Raw genomic sequence first — 12485 nt, 5'->3', positions numbered from 1 at the left:
GGTGTTCGGCCAAGCAAGGAAGAAGAAAGAGATTGAGTGTTAAAATAGATTTTACATGAAATTCTTTTGGGGAACAAGGGTGACATGACATGATGGTTCCATGGGGTAAATTATGATGTGAAATTGGGTAAAAATCTAGGGAATTGGAGAGGGTGGCCGGCCATGTTGAGAGAGAGAGAGAGAGAGAGAGAGAGAGAGAGAGAATTTGAGTGTTAGAACAAATTTTAGTGAATTTCTATTGGGCAAATGAGGTGGCAAGAAATGATGTGGTTTTGGGATAATTATTTGAATTTTTTGGCTAAATTTCGTGGGGCCGGCCGGCCGGCCATGTATATTGGTTTTTCCATTTTTCCCTTGGTAACTTAATTATGCACATCAAAATCCAAATTAGATTATATTTTGTTCCATGATCGTTTAGTATGTTCGATTTCTACATAAATCTAACACTATAATCTCAAAATTAATAACATGACACAACCCAATCAAAGTCAAACAAATAAGAAAAAATTTCAAATAAGGGTCCCAAGTGTCCTTATTTTCTCAAATAAGGGTATGAAGTCGATCTTGTTTCAAATAAGGGCCAGAAATGTATTTTTTTTTTTTTTTGTCTCAAATAAGGGTCCGAAGTGGCCATAGCTGTTTCAAATAAAGGCTTAACCTAGCCGGTTGGCCGGCAAGCCAAAAATTTCGACCGATCAAGAGCATTTTTGTCAAAATACAATTTTACCTAATTTTTAGTTAAGCTAAATTAAAATTAAAAATGTAAAAGTAAAAAATAAAATAAAATAAGGGAGATATAGGCAAGAGGGGGCTGCCTTCCCACTTGTGCCGCTTGCCCCACCGTCGTTGGGGCCGCGGCCATAGCCGGCAAGGTCGCCAACACCTCTACATGGGCCGGCAACCTTGCCGACCGGAGGTGAGGGACTAGTCGTGACATCCGAAAATTTTTCATATCCTATAAAAAAATATATATTATTATTTAAGATGATTGTCTGCGATGTAATTGCCTCCCTGAAGCATTAGAATTAAACTGATAATCAACATCTATAGTAGCGATGTAGGACAATGGTATTTAAATTGCCACCTCATTAATTGAAGAAGGAATCGATATGTTCTACAATTATATTTGGCGGAATTCAAGCTTTAAGGTCTGATTTTAGCTTTTTTGAGGATTTCGATTAATTCAAGATAATTTTTTGGATTTCTTAATGCTCAAAACAAAAATTTATGTCCTTGTTGATACAACAAAAGTTTTAGTAACCTAACAACGTATCTATTTTGCACTAGAGTATCTGAAATTTTTCCTTGAATTGGCACGTTCACTTTTCTTTCTCCCTTCAACATGTAAGACCAAGCTGTATTTGAGACTTTTAATTTGAATACCCATGACATCATGAATTTTAGCTTAAGTCATTTAAGGCTATTAATGAATCATCAACTTACTTGGCCATAGAAGAGAGGGCCATCTTTCTCTTCATCAAAATATCTCCATGTGACAAAATTCTATTGGACCATTTGCCCTCTAGCTATTCTATAGGGGCCATGTGAAGCTCAAAGATTAGGACACTTAGCATTTTAACCCAAGGTAATAATTACCTTTAACCTTGATTGAACCTTCCCCTCTCTTTCTTGGTAAAACTCTTGAAAACTTGCTCAAATTCATTTTCTTTACATTGGTCGCATGATTCAACTTTCAGAGAGCTTCCATAAGTAGAAGTCCCCACACCAATTACTACCATTCACAAACTTCCTTTTTTCTACTTAAATTTTCAAGTCTTGCGAGTCAAAACAGGGCTCCACTCTTGTGATTTTAAAGTTTCGGTCTTAATCTTTCAGATGCCGACAATGTAAACTATTGAATTTCATTACTTTTCATAAACAGGTTTTGCGTTTTAACGACAATGATTGTTCATTCTCAATTCTTGCTCATTTTGTTTGAAGGTGACCCGAAGCTTTAAGTTGTTGAGTCCTTATTCTAGGTAAGCGAAATCTCTGGATACTAAGCTAGGTTGTTCTACTAAGTATCTTTTGATTTGATTGTTTGATTTGTGTCGATCTTGCTAGAAATTTTAGAATAAGTGTGAAGAGTTCTTAATTTGTGCATTGAATGTTGTTTGATTCATATTAGGAGCTTTATATGTATTCATGGAAGTGCATTTCTGGAAGTGTCCAAATGAGCGTTCTATGGCTTGGTAGTGTTCGATGGATAAAACGCGAAAAAGAAAATATAATAAATATAATATAATATAATATAATATAATAAATTAAAATAAATATATTGTTTCTAGATCCATTAGTTTTAAATATATATGTTTTCTAAATTCATTCATTTTAAATGATTGTTGTATAATTTTTTTTCTTATTAAAAGCATTATCATTGCATTTTAAATAAGTAATCAGTAAGTCATTTTACTTACTAAGCATAGTTAATTTCATATCAAGCAAAGCATGTAAAAATGAGAGTTTCGTAATCTAGTGATTAAAAAGTGAATTAACAATGTGACGGGTTGAAAGATTGATAATATGATGTTGTGCATTTCATGTTAAATTATGTTCTTGTGCCTTATTGTTGCATGATAACTTAAATAACCAAAAGTAAAAGAAAACAATAATAAAGAAAAGCCATTGTCCACATAATGGTGGCGAAGTTACCCCAATTGTTGGGATGCCCCGTATGTCAAGATGCCTCGGAGTGAGAAGCCCCGTGTGACGGGATGCCCCGTGGGAGGAGGTTACGAGATGCCCAAGGAGTACTCGGGATATGAAAAAGAAAAAGAAAGAAAGAAAAATGCATGTTCATAAATATACCTTTGTGCATGATGATAAGACACCAAATGATATTAATGCATTACATGATTTTATGACATTTGATGTAGTGTTGGGTGTGTGCGTATGAAATATCCCTAACGAAGGTAAGGTGTTCGTTCATGCATCTATATTATGATATGATTTTTTTTATGTTTAATTTGTTCATATCAAGGCGGGTGCGAAGATGAAGAGATTTCATTTATTAGGCTTTGGCTCATTCCTTTATTTTACAGACATGTAAGATGACCTTACCATTGCCACCATTATTTGGAGCCCTAGCGCATATAGAGTATGCATATGAAGATGTGGTGGTGCCCAATCTAGTTGTTATTTATGTTAAATGTACTACTACGGTGTGGGTTGACATGAGACTTGTCGAGTGGGTTCTTTATCGGTATATGGCTTCATACACCATTTCTGAGGATGTCTAGGTGGGACCGCTTAGAGGTTTTCACTGTCCTCTAGGATATGTTGCCGATGAGCCCTCGATTGGAGAAATGATCGACCCCGTTGGTATAGTTCGATGATATATAGGTAGGCTTTTGGATCAATGGGGATGTGGTAAATGGAGATAGGAGTTACCGAACATTTTTTAGGAGTGTTGTCTTTTGTGGGTTGTATTAAAGTGGTATGGTGAAGAAACAATGTTAATGACTAATGATGCATATGCATGTTTTGATATGTTGTGATTATGTTTTAATCGCATCCGCACTATAAATAATAATAGTCTTATAATTAATAATGATAAAGATTAATAAGAACGTATAGCGTCGTCACGTTTTGGGGCGTCACACTAGTGGCCCTTGCTAAAGACGGGAGAGGGTTGCCGAAGTGCCGAGAGGACTCGGGGCCCTTTTTTGAAATTTTCCTATCAAATAATTTCTAATATCGTTATCGCATTTGGTTGGCTAAGCAAGATTCAGGCTATCACAACTTCTCCCTCCTTAAAAAATCTCGTCCGCGAAATTTAAAATCTTACATGTCCCTTCAAACAAGTGTGGATATCGGCACTTCACATCGTTTTCATTTTCCCACGTTGCTTCCTCTATATCATGATGTCACCATAGAACCTTAACTAGAGGAATTACTTTTTTTCTCAAAATCTGCTCCCTTGTGTCTAAAATTTGTTCTGGTTCCTCCAAATACTCTATTCTTTTGTCCACTTCGATCATTTCAAAGTCCAAGACGTGCTTTGGGTCCGGCTCATACTTTCTCAACATAGACACATGAAAAACGTCATGAATATTGGACGGCTTTGGTGGCAAGGCCAATCGGTGTGCCGATTCACCGATCCTTTTAAGAATCTCAAACAGTCCTACAAATCTTGGGCTTAATCTCTCTTTCTTTCCAAATCTTGATATGTCATTCATTGGCAACACCTTCAAAACTACATGATCTCCCAAGCTAAATGCCAAAGGTCTTCAAATTCTATCAACATAACTTTTTTGCCGACTTTGAGTTTGAGCAGTCTCAAGTCGGTCTCTAATTAACTCCATTGCATCCGATGTAACTTGTACTAACTCTGGTTTCGTTATGCTTCGTTCTCCGACTTCGTCCCAACATATAGGGGTTCTGAAGTTCTTCCATATAGTGCTTCAAATGGGGTAAATTTATCATGAATGTACTAATTTGGAGTTTTTGATAGAAAAAAAAAATAGCTTGGGATAAATTTGTCATGACTGTATCAGTTTGGAATTTTGCGTAGTACTAACGAGTATGTGGGCTTATATGTTAATTTCTTTGTCGTGGATAACAAGGAAGAATGTCGGTACCAGTAATACTTTATACGTAGCCTGGACGAAGGTGGAAAATTGCCGAGCTCCTTTACAGGGGCTTGTGACCCAAGTGGGGTGCATTAAGATGGCTTGGGAGGGGGAGGGAGAGCCCACTTTCAGTTGGGTCTCGTCCTTTGGGCCGGGCGTGAGTGCGCGATTTGTCCCCCGGGAATTGATCGCATCCTGTCTTTTGCAAGAGCAGGCCTCATGCTCGGTCTGAACTTGTGGGGGCAGATGGGATAGGTCGATTCACAGTCGATCGATCTGAACTTGTGACGAAGGAAATATCATCTTCTGTTGAAACCCCAGCAATTATCCTCCAATGCAATTTTGTTGCTTTTGCTGCAAGTTAAAAACATTTAAATTCATTCTCAAAGCGGCGCTAATTTCTCACCGCTCTCCTTAAAACGGACTTTGTTTCCGAAACATTGAAAATATGACAATTTTATTAAATGAATCCTCTCAATTAACTATCGAGTAAAAATTAATGACAGCTAACAAGTACGGTGCTTATCATGCGTGTGTGTTTTGAGCCTTTTCCAAGAACATTTTGATAAAAGTAAATCGCTAGGCCCTATTCCATTCACGTGTACGCCTTTTCCTAGAGTTCATTATGGTAAAGTGGCGACTTTCGTGAATGTTTTAGAATAAAGTCCATTACGCAAGAATTTTTTGAAAAATTGCCACAACTTTAGGGGATTCTTTCTATTTTTCCCAAAATGTAATCTTGCCCTCATTTAAATTTCTACCTAATAGAAAGGAACACAAAATGTGAAATTTACCTTTATGAAATTTACTTTAATCGAGTTTTCGAGAGATTTGATAACATACGTTACGTTTGGTTTTGCCTGCTCTGGACCATAAATGTTTATCATTAGACTTTCGTCATTTTGAGAGCAAATGCCCTAATTTCCACCACCCGTGTTTGTCCTGGAGAAGACTCCAGTCCAGTTCCACTTCTGGTATTCCTCCAATCCTTATCTTGCCGAACAGAGTCGTTTCCGCTTCCTTTACTCCCCGAATTGGGTCTCTGCAAGATCCGACGAGAGAGCACAAGCGAGGCGTCTCAGCTCAACTCAAGTGAAGTTTCAGTGATCTAACCACCGACCTTGATTCCTCCCAAGAGGAAGGAGCGATGAAGTCTTCAAGGCCCTGTCAGTGTTTGAGTAAGATGTTAATCTCTGTTTTTTCCCATTTGACGAAGTTAATTCATTCGAGGAGATAGAGATACCCTTTTGATGTTAGCAGCTCATTTGTTATGGCAAGTATGTCTTTTTGGTGTTGCTGTTTAAGTTTTCGCTTGAAAGAAAGTTTTTTTTTTTTAGCTTTTCCTGAGTATTGTGCCAATCCCCTCTGGTGTGGATTGAGTTCGTCGAAATCGCGGCGGACGGAAAATGCCAAATTGGACATTAAGGCCGATGAATAGCCGTTTAGCGTCCACATTGGACTCCGATATGGCCTCTTGAGATGATAGTCCCCCGCCCCCCCACAAAGAGACATATTGGACTGCCAAGTCAATGGTTTCTCTCATCACCGTTTACCTAGATAGAGATTGACATAATTTTTGCTGAGTAAGTGAGCCACGTCAACAATTGACTTCCTAAGAACATATTTGGGGATGCTTTAGATCGAGTTAAATTGGAAAAAGTTAGGTTGTTAAACAGATAAATTCAGGCACATAGTGTCTTTATCCCTGGAAATTAATGAGTCGACAATGTAGTGACCGGTGAGAAGAATAGTTTAGTCCTTCATGCCACTTGCTTTCACAGTCCGTATCTGATCTTGTGATATGGAACTCTGAAATGCCCTGGTTGTCTCTTAGGTCATCCGTGTCTGATCCTGTGAAATCGAACTCTGAAACGCCCTGGTTGTCTCTTAGGTCATTATACGATACTCTTTATCGAACTTTTTAGTTCTTGAGGAGGTCATCAGACTTTTAAAATTATCACCAGGTTAATTAGTTAGCATGTTTCCGGCTGGCCAAGATTCATATGTTACTTGGATGAGAAGAAATTTACAGCAATGCCCTTAGGGGAGGTAGTGGGTGCTGTGGTACTGGGGTACTTGAGAGTATTTGATCAACATAGCTTGAGAAGCTCCGTCTGTTATAGCTATTCAAATTACTAATTAAATCATCTGACCAAGGTTATTTTTTCATGGATCGTGAATGACTCAAGAACTCTGGGAGCTCGCTGTTGCCGAGCCATGTGGGGTTTATTAAGCTCTAGAATTTGCTTTATGACATATGGATTGAGAATGACTCAAGAACTCAGGGTTTATTAAGCCCTGTTTATTAGCACTTTGATGTATGGAGGCCACCAGAGAACATGAGCCCTGCAGACTTGGTGAGCAAGTCACCAGTGACGTCAGATTATGCCTCTTGAATAATGAGGGAAGACCTGAATTTTTCTACTGCCATTCCTCCATATTGACAGAAAAGAGCAAGTTCTTAGCAGAAAAACTCTCTTCTCCAGATTCCACTTCTTGCATTGAAATTTATTGTTCGAAGCGAGACTACGATCACCATGTCAAACTTCTGGAGTTGCTTTATTTACCTTACGAGTCGCATTTGGGCTTCTATGGGTCTGTGAAATCTGCTCTCGGTATACTTCAGGTAGCAATTGCATTTCACTGTGAAGAGATCACTCACAGCTGCGTCCAGTACCTGGAGGCCGTTCCTTGGGACGACAAAGAAGAAGAAGAGATAATGGAAGCTGCGTCAAAGCTTGGTCCGGTCGCCCTGCCCATATTAGCCAGGATTCAGCCAGTTGACTTTACCATTGCTAAAAGTGTTTTTGTTTCTGCATTTCGTTTTGCCACATCCACTGCTGGACCCTGTCCACCATTTGGAGAGGAGCTCAAAAGTTCAGCCCAAGAGCAAATAGAATTCATGCTACGGGAAGATCAGGACATGCCATTAATCACTGTTGATGATGAAGTGAAATCTGTAGTTAAAAAGGGCCTTTCTTTTATGTTCTCCTCATTTGAAAGCAAGTTGTCCTCCTTGCTTAATGAGTCAGATCTTGCTTCCAAGACAGAAGAGGTTGATATATTGCAGGGTTTAAGTGATCTTGATTGGATGAGTAACGTATTGCCGAAAATGGAACTAATGAAGGATTTTGTCTCAACGTGGGCAGAAACCTCTGAGAACATTTTGGGAATCGTCGAAGACCAGAAGCTCAAGTCTGTCATGTGGGGATTGAAGCTAAAGCTAATAGAAGTGTGTGGGAAAGTCTTAGAAGCGGTCGGGTATGGAAACGTGATCCTTCCAGCTGATTTTCGGGTGCATATACTTAAACTGTGGCTCCCTTATATAAGAAAAATGAAACCTCTTCTAGATTCAAAGAGCGATGAGGAGGCCAGTTTTCCTTATAAAATGGATGAAGACTTGTGTCAGAGCATCGAAGGTGCCATCGTCTCGTTCGTATTAGCACTGCCATCGAATGATCAAGCTGATATCCTGGCAGATTGGATGAAAGCCGAGCAGGCGAGGTATCCCGACCTAACCGAGGCCTTCGAAGTATGGTGCTATAGGACGAAATCTGCAAAGAGGCGGTTGACAGAGGCAGTGGACAAGGTTGATAATGCCCCTATCAGCTTGTGATCTGTTATGCTGCTGTTTTGACCAGTTCTAATCGAGTAGATCAAGCTTGAAGGTCCAGTGGGTGCGTCTAGCTCTAATGGAGTTGGTTCTCCCCTTTTTTCACAGGCGTTTCTCACCTCCACGAAGAGCACTTTCGTAATGAAGTTCCAACCCATGAGATGAATAGGATACAACAGAAAGTGGCTGTGCGTAATCATGCGAATTGCTTGATCTTGCCAAAGTTGCCCTCAGGAGAACTAGCTAGCGAAGTATATATACCTGGTGCCTTATATTAAGTTTCTTGTGGGATTATTCAGCTAGTTTTAATCTAATAACTGCAGGGAGTGTACCATTAAGTTGTGGTTGCTCCATTGCAATCTGACGTCTCAAGGAAGCAAAACATTTAGCATGGTGTCCTGACACATCAGTTGTACCGTACTTCTGTTGGTGCCTGTTTCAACAAGACAATATTGATCGTCCGGTAAGATGCAGCTACTTGTATTGTATCACAGACACGATTGAATTTGATTTTCCTTTCCCAGCGATAAGAAGCCTATTGCTGAAGAAAAAAAAACTTGTGCACTAGCTCATTGTAAACCTGCCTTTCCTGCAATTGTACGAGCTAAATTTCTTTGATTCTTGCCATTCTCTGTTCCTCAATGTGCTGTCGCCTAGAATCGTTTCGAGCACAGCTCCATCAGCATGAAGGGTCCCTGCAATTTTCCGTTTCGTGGTTAGCACTAAGTTGTCCACTCATCTTCGTGAACAAGGCTACTGCATTCAGTTTTGATGCTAAGGGTTTATGCATGGGGTAGGAACTATGCCGACTCTATTTTATTTTTTCGGCCTGACTGTTTCTGGACTTTAATGTGCAATGACGGACTCCGGAGTTAACTGTGGCTTTGTCTGATGACTCTTTTATCAGACCTGTCGACATCGTTGTTGCCGCGACTCTGTCAGACTAGATCACCAGATTTCACTCCCGGTGGCTTTGTATCGTCCTCTCTTCTAGTTCATGTCATAGTTCTGCATTGAGGAAAAGATGAAGCTAGTCTGCAAAATATACACGTCTGTCAATAACAGGATCACTTTCACCTGTGGAAATAAGTTTAGTATTTTCAGCTGCTTCGTGGAGAAATCTTGGAAAAGCTCTTTGACGGGTCACTGCTTGTTGCCACAAGGGGGTTATTATTAGGTGGTTCAAGCTGACATTGAACGTTTAATTATTGTCAAAGGGTCACAACCAACTGCAAGATTAATCAGAGTAAAGCTCACCTGGTCCCTCGTTCCCTTTCAGGATAAAACCTTCCCAAAATAGTAAAGCTTTTACAGCAAAACTTCAGGGGTGTTCTGCCAGTCTTAAGCCTCAAGAAAGAATCATACGCCAAAGATGGTTCAGCTCAAGTCCTTGGTCGGCTCTCTTCATTGAAAGCTGCTGGTGGGGAGAGAGAGAGGGAGAGAGAGAGATTATAAAGTCTTGTAGGCATAGTTCAAACAATTACACGTATGCACTTTTCATTTATAGTATAGTAACTGTTGATTTCCTCTATCATATGAATACGTGGATACGATAAAAATCCTTCTTTTTTTTTTTGTTATCAACTACATTGGACTTGAGTTTATAAATACATCGCTTTGTTTTCTTCTTCTTCTTTTTTCACTTTTGTCGGGTAAGTTGTTGAGAATAATGCAGATGTGCATTGCAAATTAGAGAAAAAGATGCAATGACTGCTTTTACATGTATATTGGCAATATTGCATATAGCGTCATGCATCTTCCTTCCGTTGGTTAATGTAAGGATTGTGAGAGAGTCATTGGATTCCACTTACATCAATCCAAAATCTACTTTGTCTTCACCTCCGTGTCGACTTGATCGGCGATCACATCCTGCGTCGGAAAAGAAGTATCGGATCAAAACATTCGACACAACACACTACGAGTTTTCTCTAGTTTATTCGGCGTCTGTTTCACCAACAATGAACTGAATCAAAACCTTAAAAAAAAACATGATCGAGCCGCATCACCCTGTGGCAACTCCGAATCCGCCATTTCATCAAATCACGCGGGGGTGAGTAAGTCTTAACCCCTACGCCATCCTCTCGAGATGCACATTCTCCCTTCTTATCGCGCCCGCAATTTCCACATACATAAGATCCGGGTACTCCTCCAACTTGGTCTTAATTTCCCCCAAAAAAGAGAAAATAGTGGCACGTGTTCGCAAGTGAAATAGATCTTTCTAATGAACTTAGAAAAATGCACACTTTGTCCACAAAGACGACCGTAAAATTTTTTTTTTTTGTGGGGGAGAGGGGGTGGAGAGGATGGGGGATGGGCATCATATGCTTTATCGCAAACTGAAGTGGCTTACAGCAAAGAACAGAAACATAAAACCCCATTAATCTAATAATACTAATACTAAATTAATAATAACTAATTTCATTTAATATTAATAATGAGAGGAAAACGGAGCATCCAGATCCAAACGGATCCACTTAGTGGAAAGCATAATTCCCTCCTCTGCACACTTGCCTAAGAGAATGTTTTTGTGGGTCCCCACGAAGACTCCTGAGGAAGAGCCGTGCTTGTCAGATTATCTTCCTCTCTCCCCCTAATCTTATGCTAAATCAAGAGAAAATAAAAAACAAAGCCATATGAAGGAAAAATAAAAATAAAAAAGGAGAAACAGTCGTGGCGATGCTTGAAACATATGCCATGATCATTCGAGGCAACATGTAAGGAGAGAGCCTTTTCAAAGGATGTCCGGGAATAGAATTCGGGCAGTTGAAACTTTTGGTCGAGGTAGGTTTGATGGCCATTTCTTGACACGGCTCCCACTTTGCTCCGATCCACAAGTCCCTTTTATTGCTGCCGTACGCGAGGGGATTAGCACAGGCTCGAGAGCACTCGCCGATGGTGCTTGATATGGAAATGTTTTCGATCTTCGGTACACTGGTTACGCATGAAACGGGAGAGACGGGTCGTTTGCCGAACCCCAAGCTTTTGTTCTTTGGGTGTTCAACAAGTGCATCTGAGACGTTTGTTAACAAAAGCCTAATAAGGAAAGGCAAAAACAATGGGTTAATAATATGATTGTTAATATCGACATGCGTAAGAAATTTCCTACACAAGCCGTTCCGGATAAATACTATGTGCATTTTGTAATGTATTTCGGAAGCGGGGTCGATCGAGTTCTCACAATTTTCCACCGAGGCTCCGTTTGTTTCATGAAAAATGAATGGTTTGGAAAATATTTTTCCAGCTAGAGCGTGATAATAATTTTCATGTGTTACAAGCAAGAGTAATCATGCAAAATTCGCTATTTTTTTCATTGTAATTCAAATTAACTGCGACATGCTAAGGGCTCTAACGATAGCCGTTAATTCTTAACCGTTGATATATCTTTTAGGAGGGGAAGATGGATCGTATAGGCTTCAAAGCTATGAGTTGGGTCATTCATAGTACAAATGAAACTGCCTTTGACAGAGTTGACACATTCGCCACATTCGACAGGGCCAGGTTCGTCTAGTTAAACCTGAAATCACTCGATAATTTGTCAGAAACCCTTTAAAAAGAAGCGATTTACATCGTATGGTTCTTGCTTATTCTTTAGCTGCTACTTCTGGAACCCATGTGGAAGGACCACCGGTGGACAGACCTTTAGATCTACTCAAATTGTGCACAATGAATGGAGGAGGAGAGAAGCTATTCCGAGACCAGTACTGCAGAAGCTAAAAAAATCTAATTACCATATGATTTTTGTAGACTCCTATTAGGTGATCGAATATGGTTCATTAATCTAAATGCAGCAGCGTAAACCAGTTTGTGTATCCTTGACATCACTCTTCCGATTAGTTAGATGCAATCAATACAAGCTCAAAGAAAAGGAAAAGTGGAGAAAAACATCTACATAGGATCAGATGATGGAATATAGTGCTCAGTAGAGATATTAGGAACTATATAATTCATTGAACTAATTGTGCAATTACAGCAAAACATGTCTGAATTTAACCCAAAGCCAAACATCAAACACACATAAAACTTGGGTTACTTTCTACTCTCTCTCTTGTGGGTATGAAGTGATGAGCAAAATTCATGCCCTCGCTCATTCAAATGCCCTAAAAAAGTGGGCTTTACTCAACTCACCTTCAAATCCCTATCCTCCCTCTCCCCAACCCTCTTTCTCCTTCTTCAATTCAGTCATACATGCAGAGGGGAAGCTTTTTGATCTTTGAAGCTGAACCCTACACACTAAAGGAAAGCTTCAATTCCCTCCAGCAGGTTTCAACAAAGGCAAAGAAGATAATGAATAGAGATGGAGA

The 12485-nt window shown here is 39.6% G+C and overlaps 1 protein-coding gene across 2 annotated transcripts; it reads left to right on the top strand.

Moving 5' to 3' along the window:
- The first annotated feature begins 5495 nt into the window (after positions 1-5495).
- On the top strand, positions 5496-8802 carry LOC115740875 (BTB/POZ domain-containing protein At3g05675). Of its 2 annotated transcripts, none has more exons than XM_030674512.2 (2): positions 5496-5749; positions 7198-8802. In XM_030674512.2, the coding sequence occupies exon 2, from the start codon at positions 7291-7293 to the stop codon at positions 8185-8187; it is 897 nt and encodes a 298-aa protein (XP_030530372.2). In that variant the 5' UTR covers positions 5496-5749; positions 7198-7290; the 3' UTR covers positions 8188-8802. The 2 variants fall into 2 exon arrangements, with proteins under 2 accessions (XP_030530372.2, XP_030530371.2); XM_030674511.2 differs by lacking the exon at positions 5496-5749 and adding an exon at positions 6850-6928.
- Positions 8803-12485: the final 3683 nt, after the last annotated feature.

Source organism: Rhodamnia argentea, chromosome 9 (genome assembly GCF_020921035.1).
Source record: "Rhodamnia argentea isolate NSW1041297 chromosome 9, ASM2092103v1, whole genome shotgun sequence".
In the NCBI taxonomy this organism is placed as follows: domain Eukaryota; kingdom Viridiplantae; phylum Streptophyta; class Magnoliopsida; order Myrtales; family Myrtaceae; genus Rhodamnia; species Rhodamnia argentea.
The sequence above is the reverse complement of the archived record's forward strand: the minus strand, read 5'-3'. Positions and strand labels throughout refer to the sequence as shown.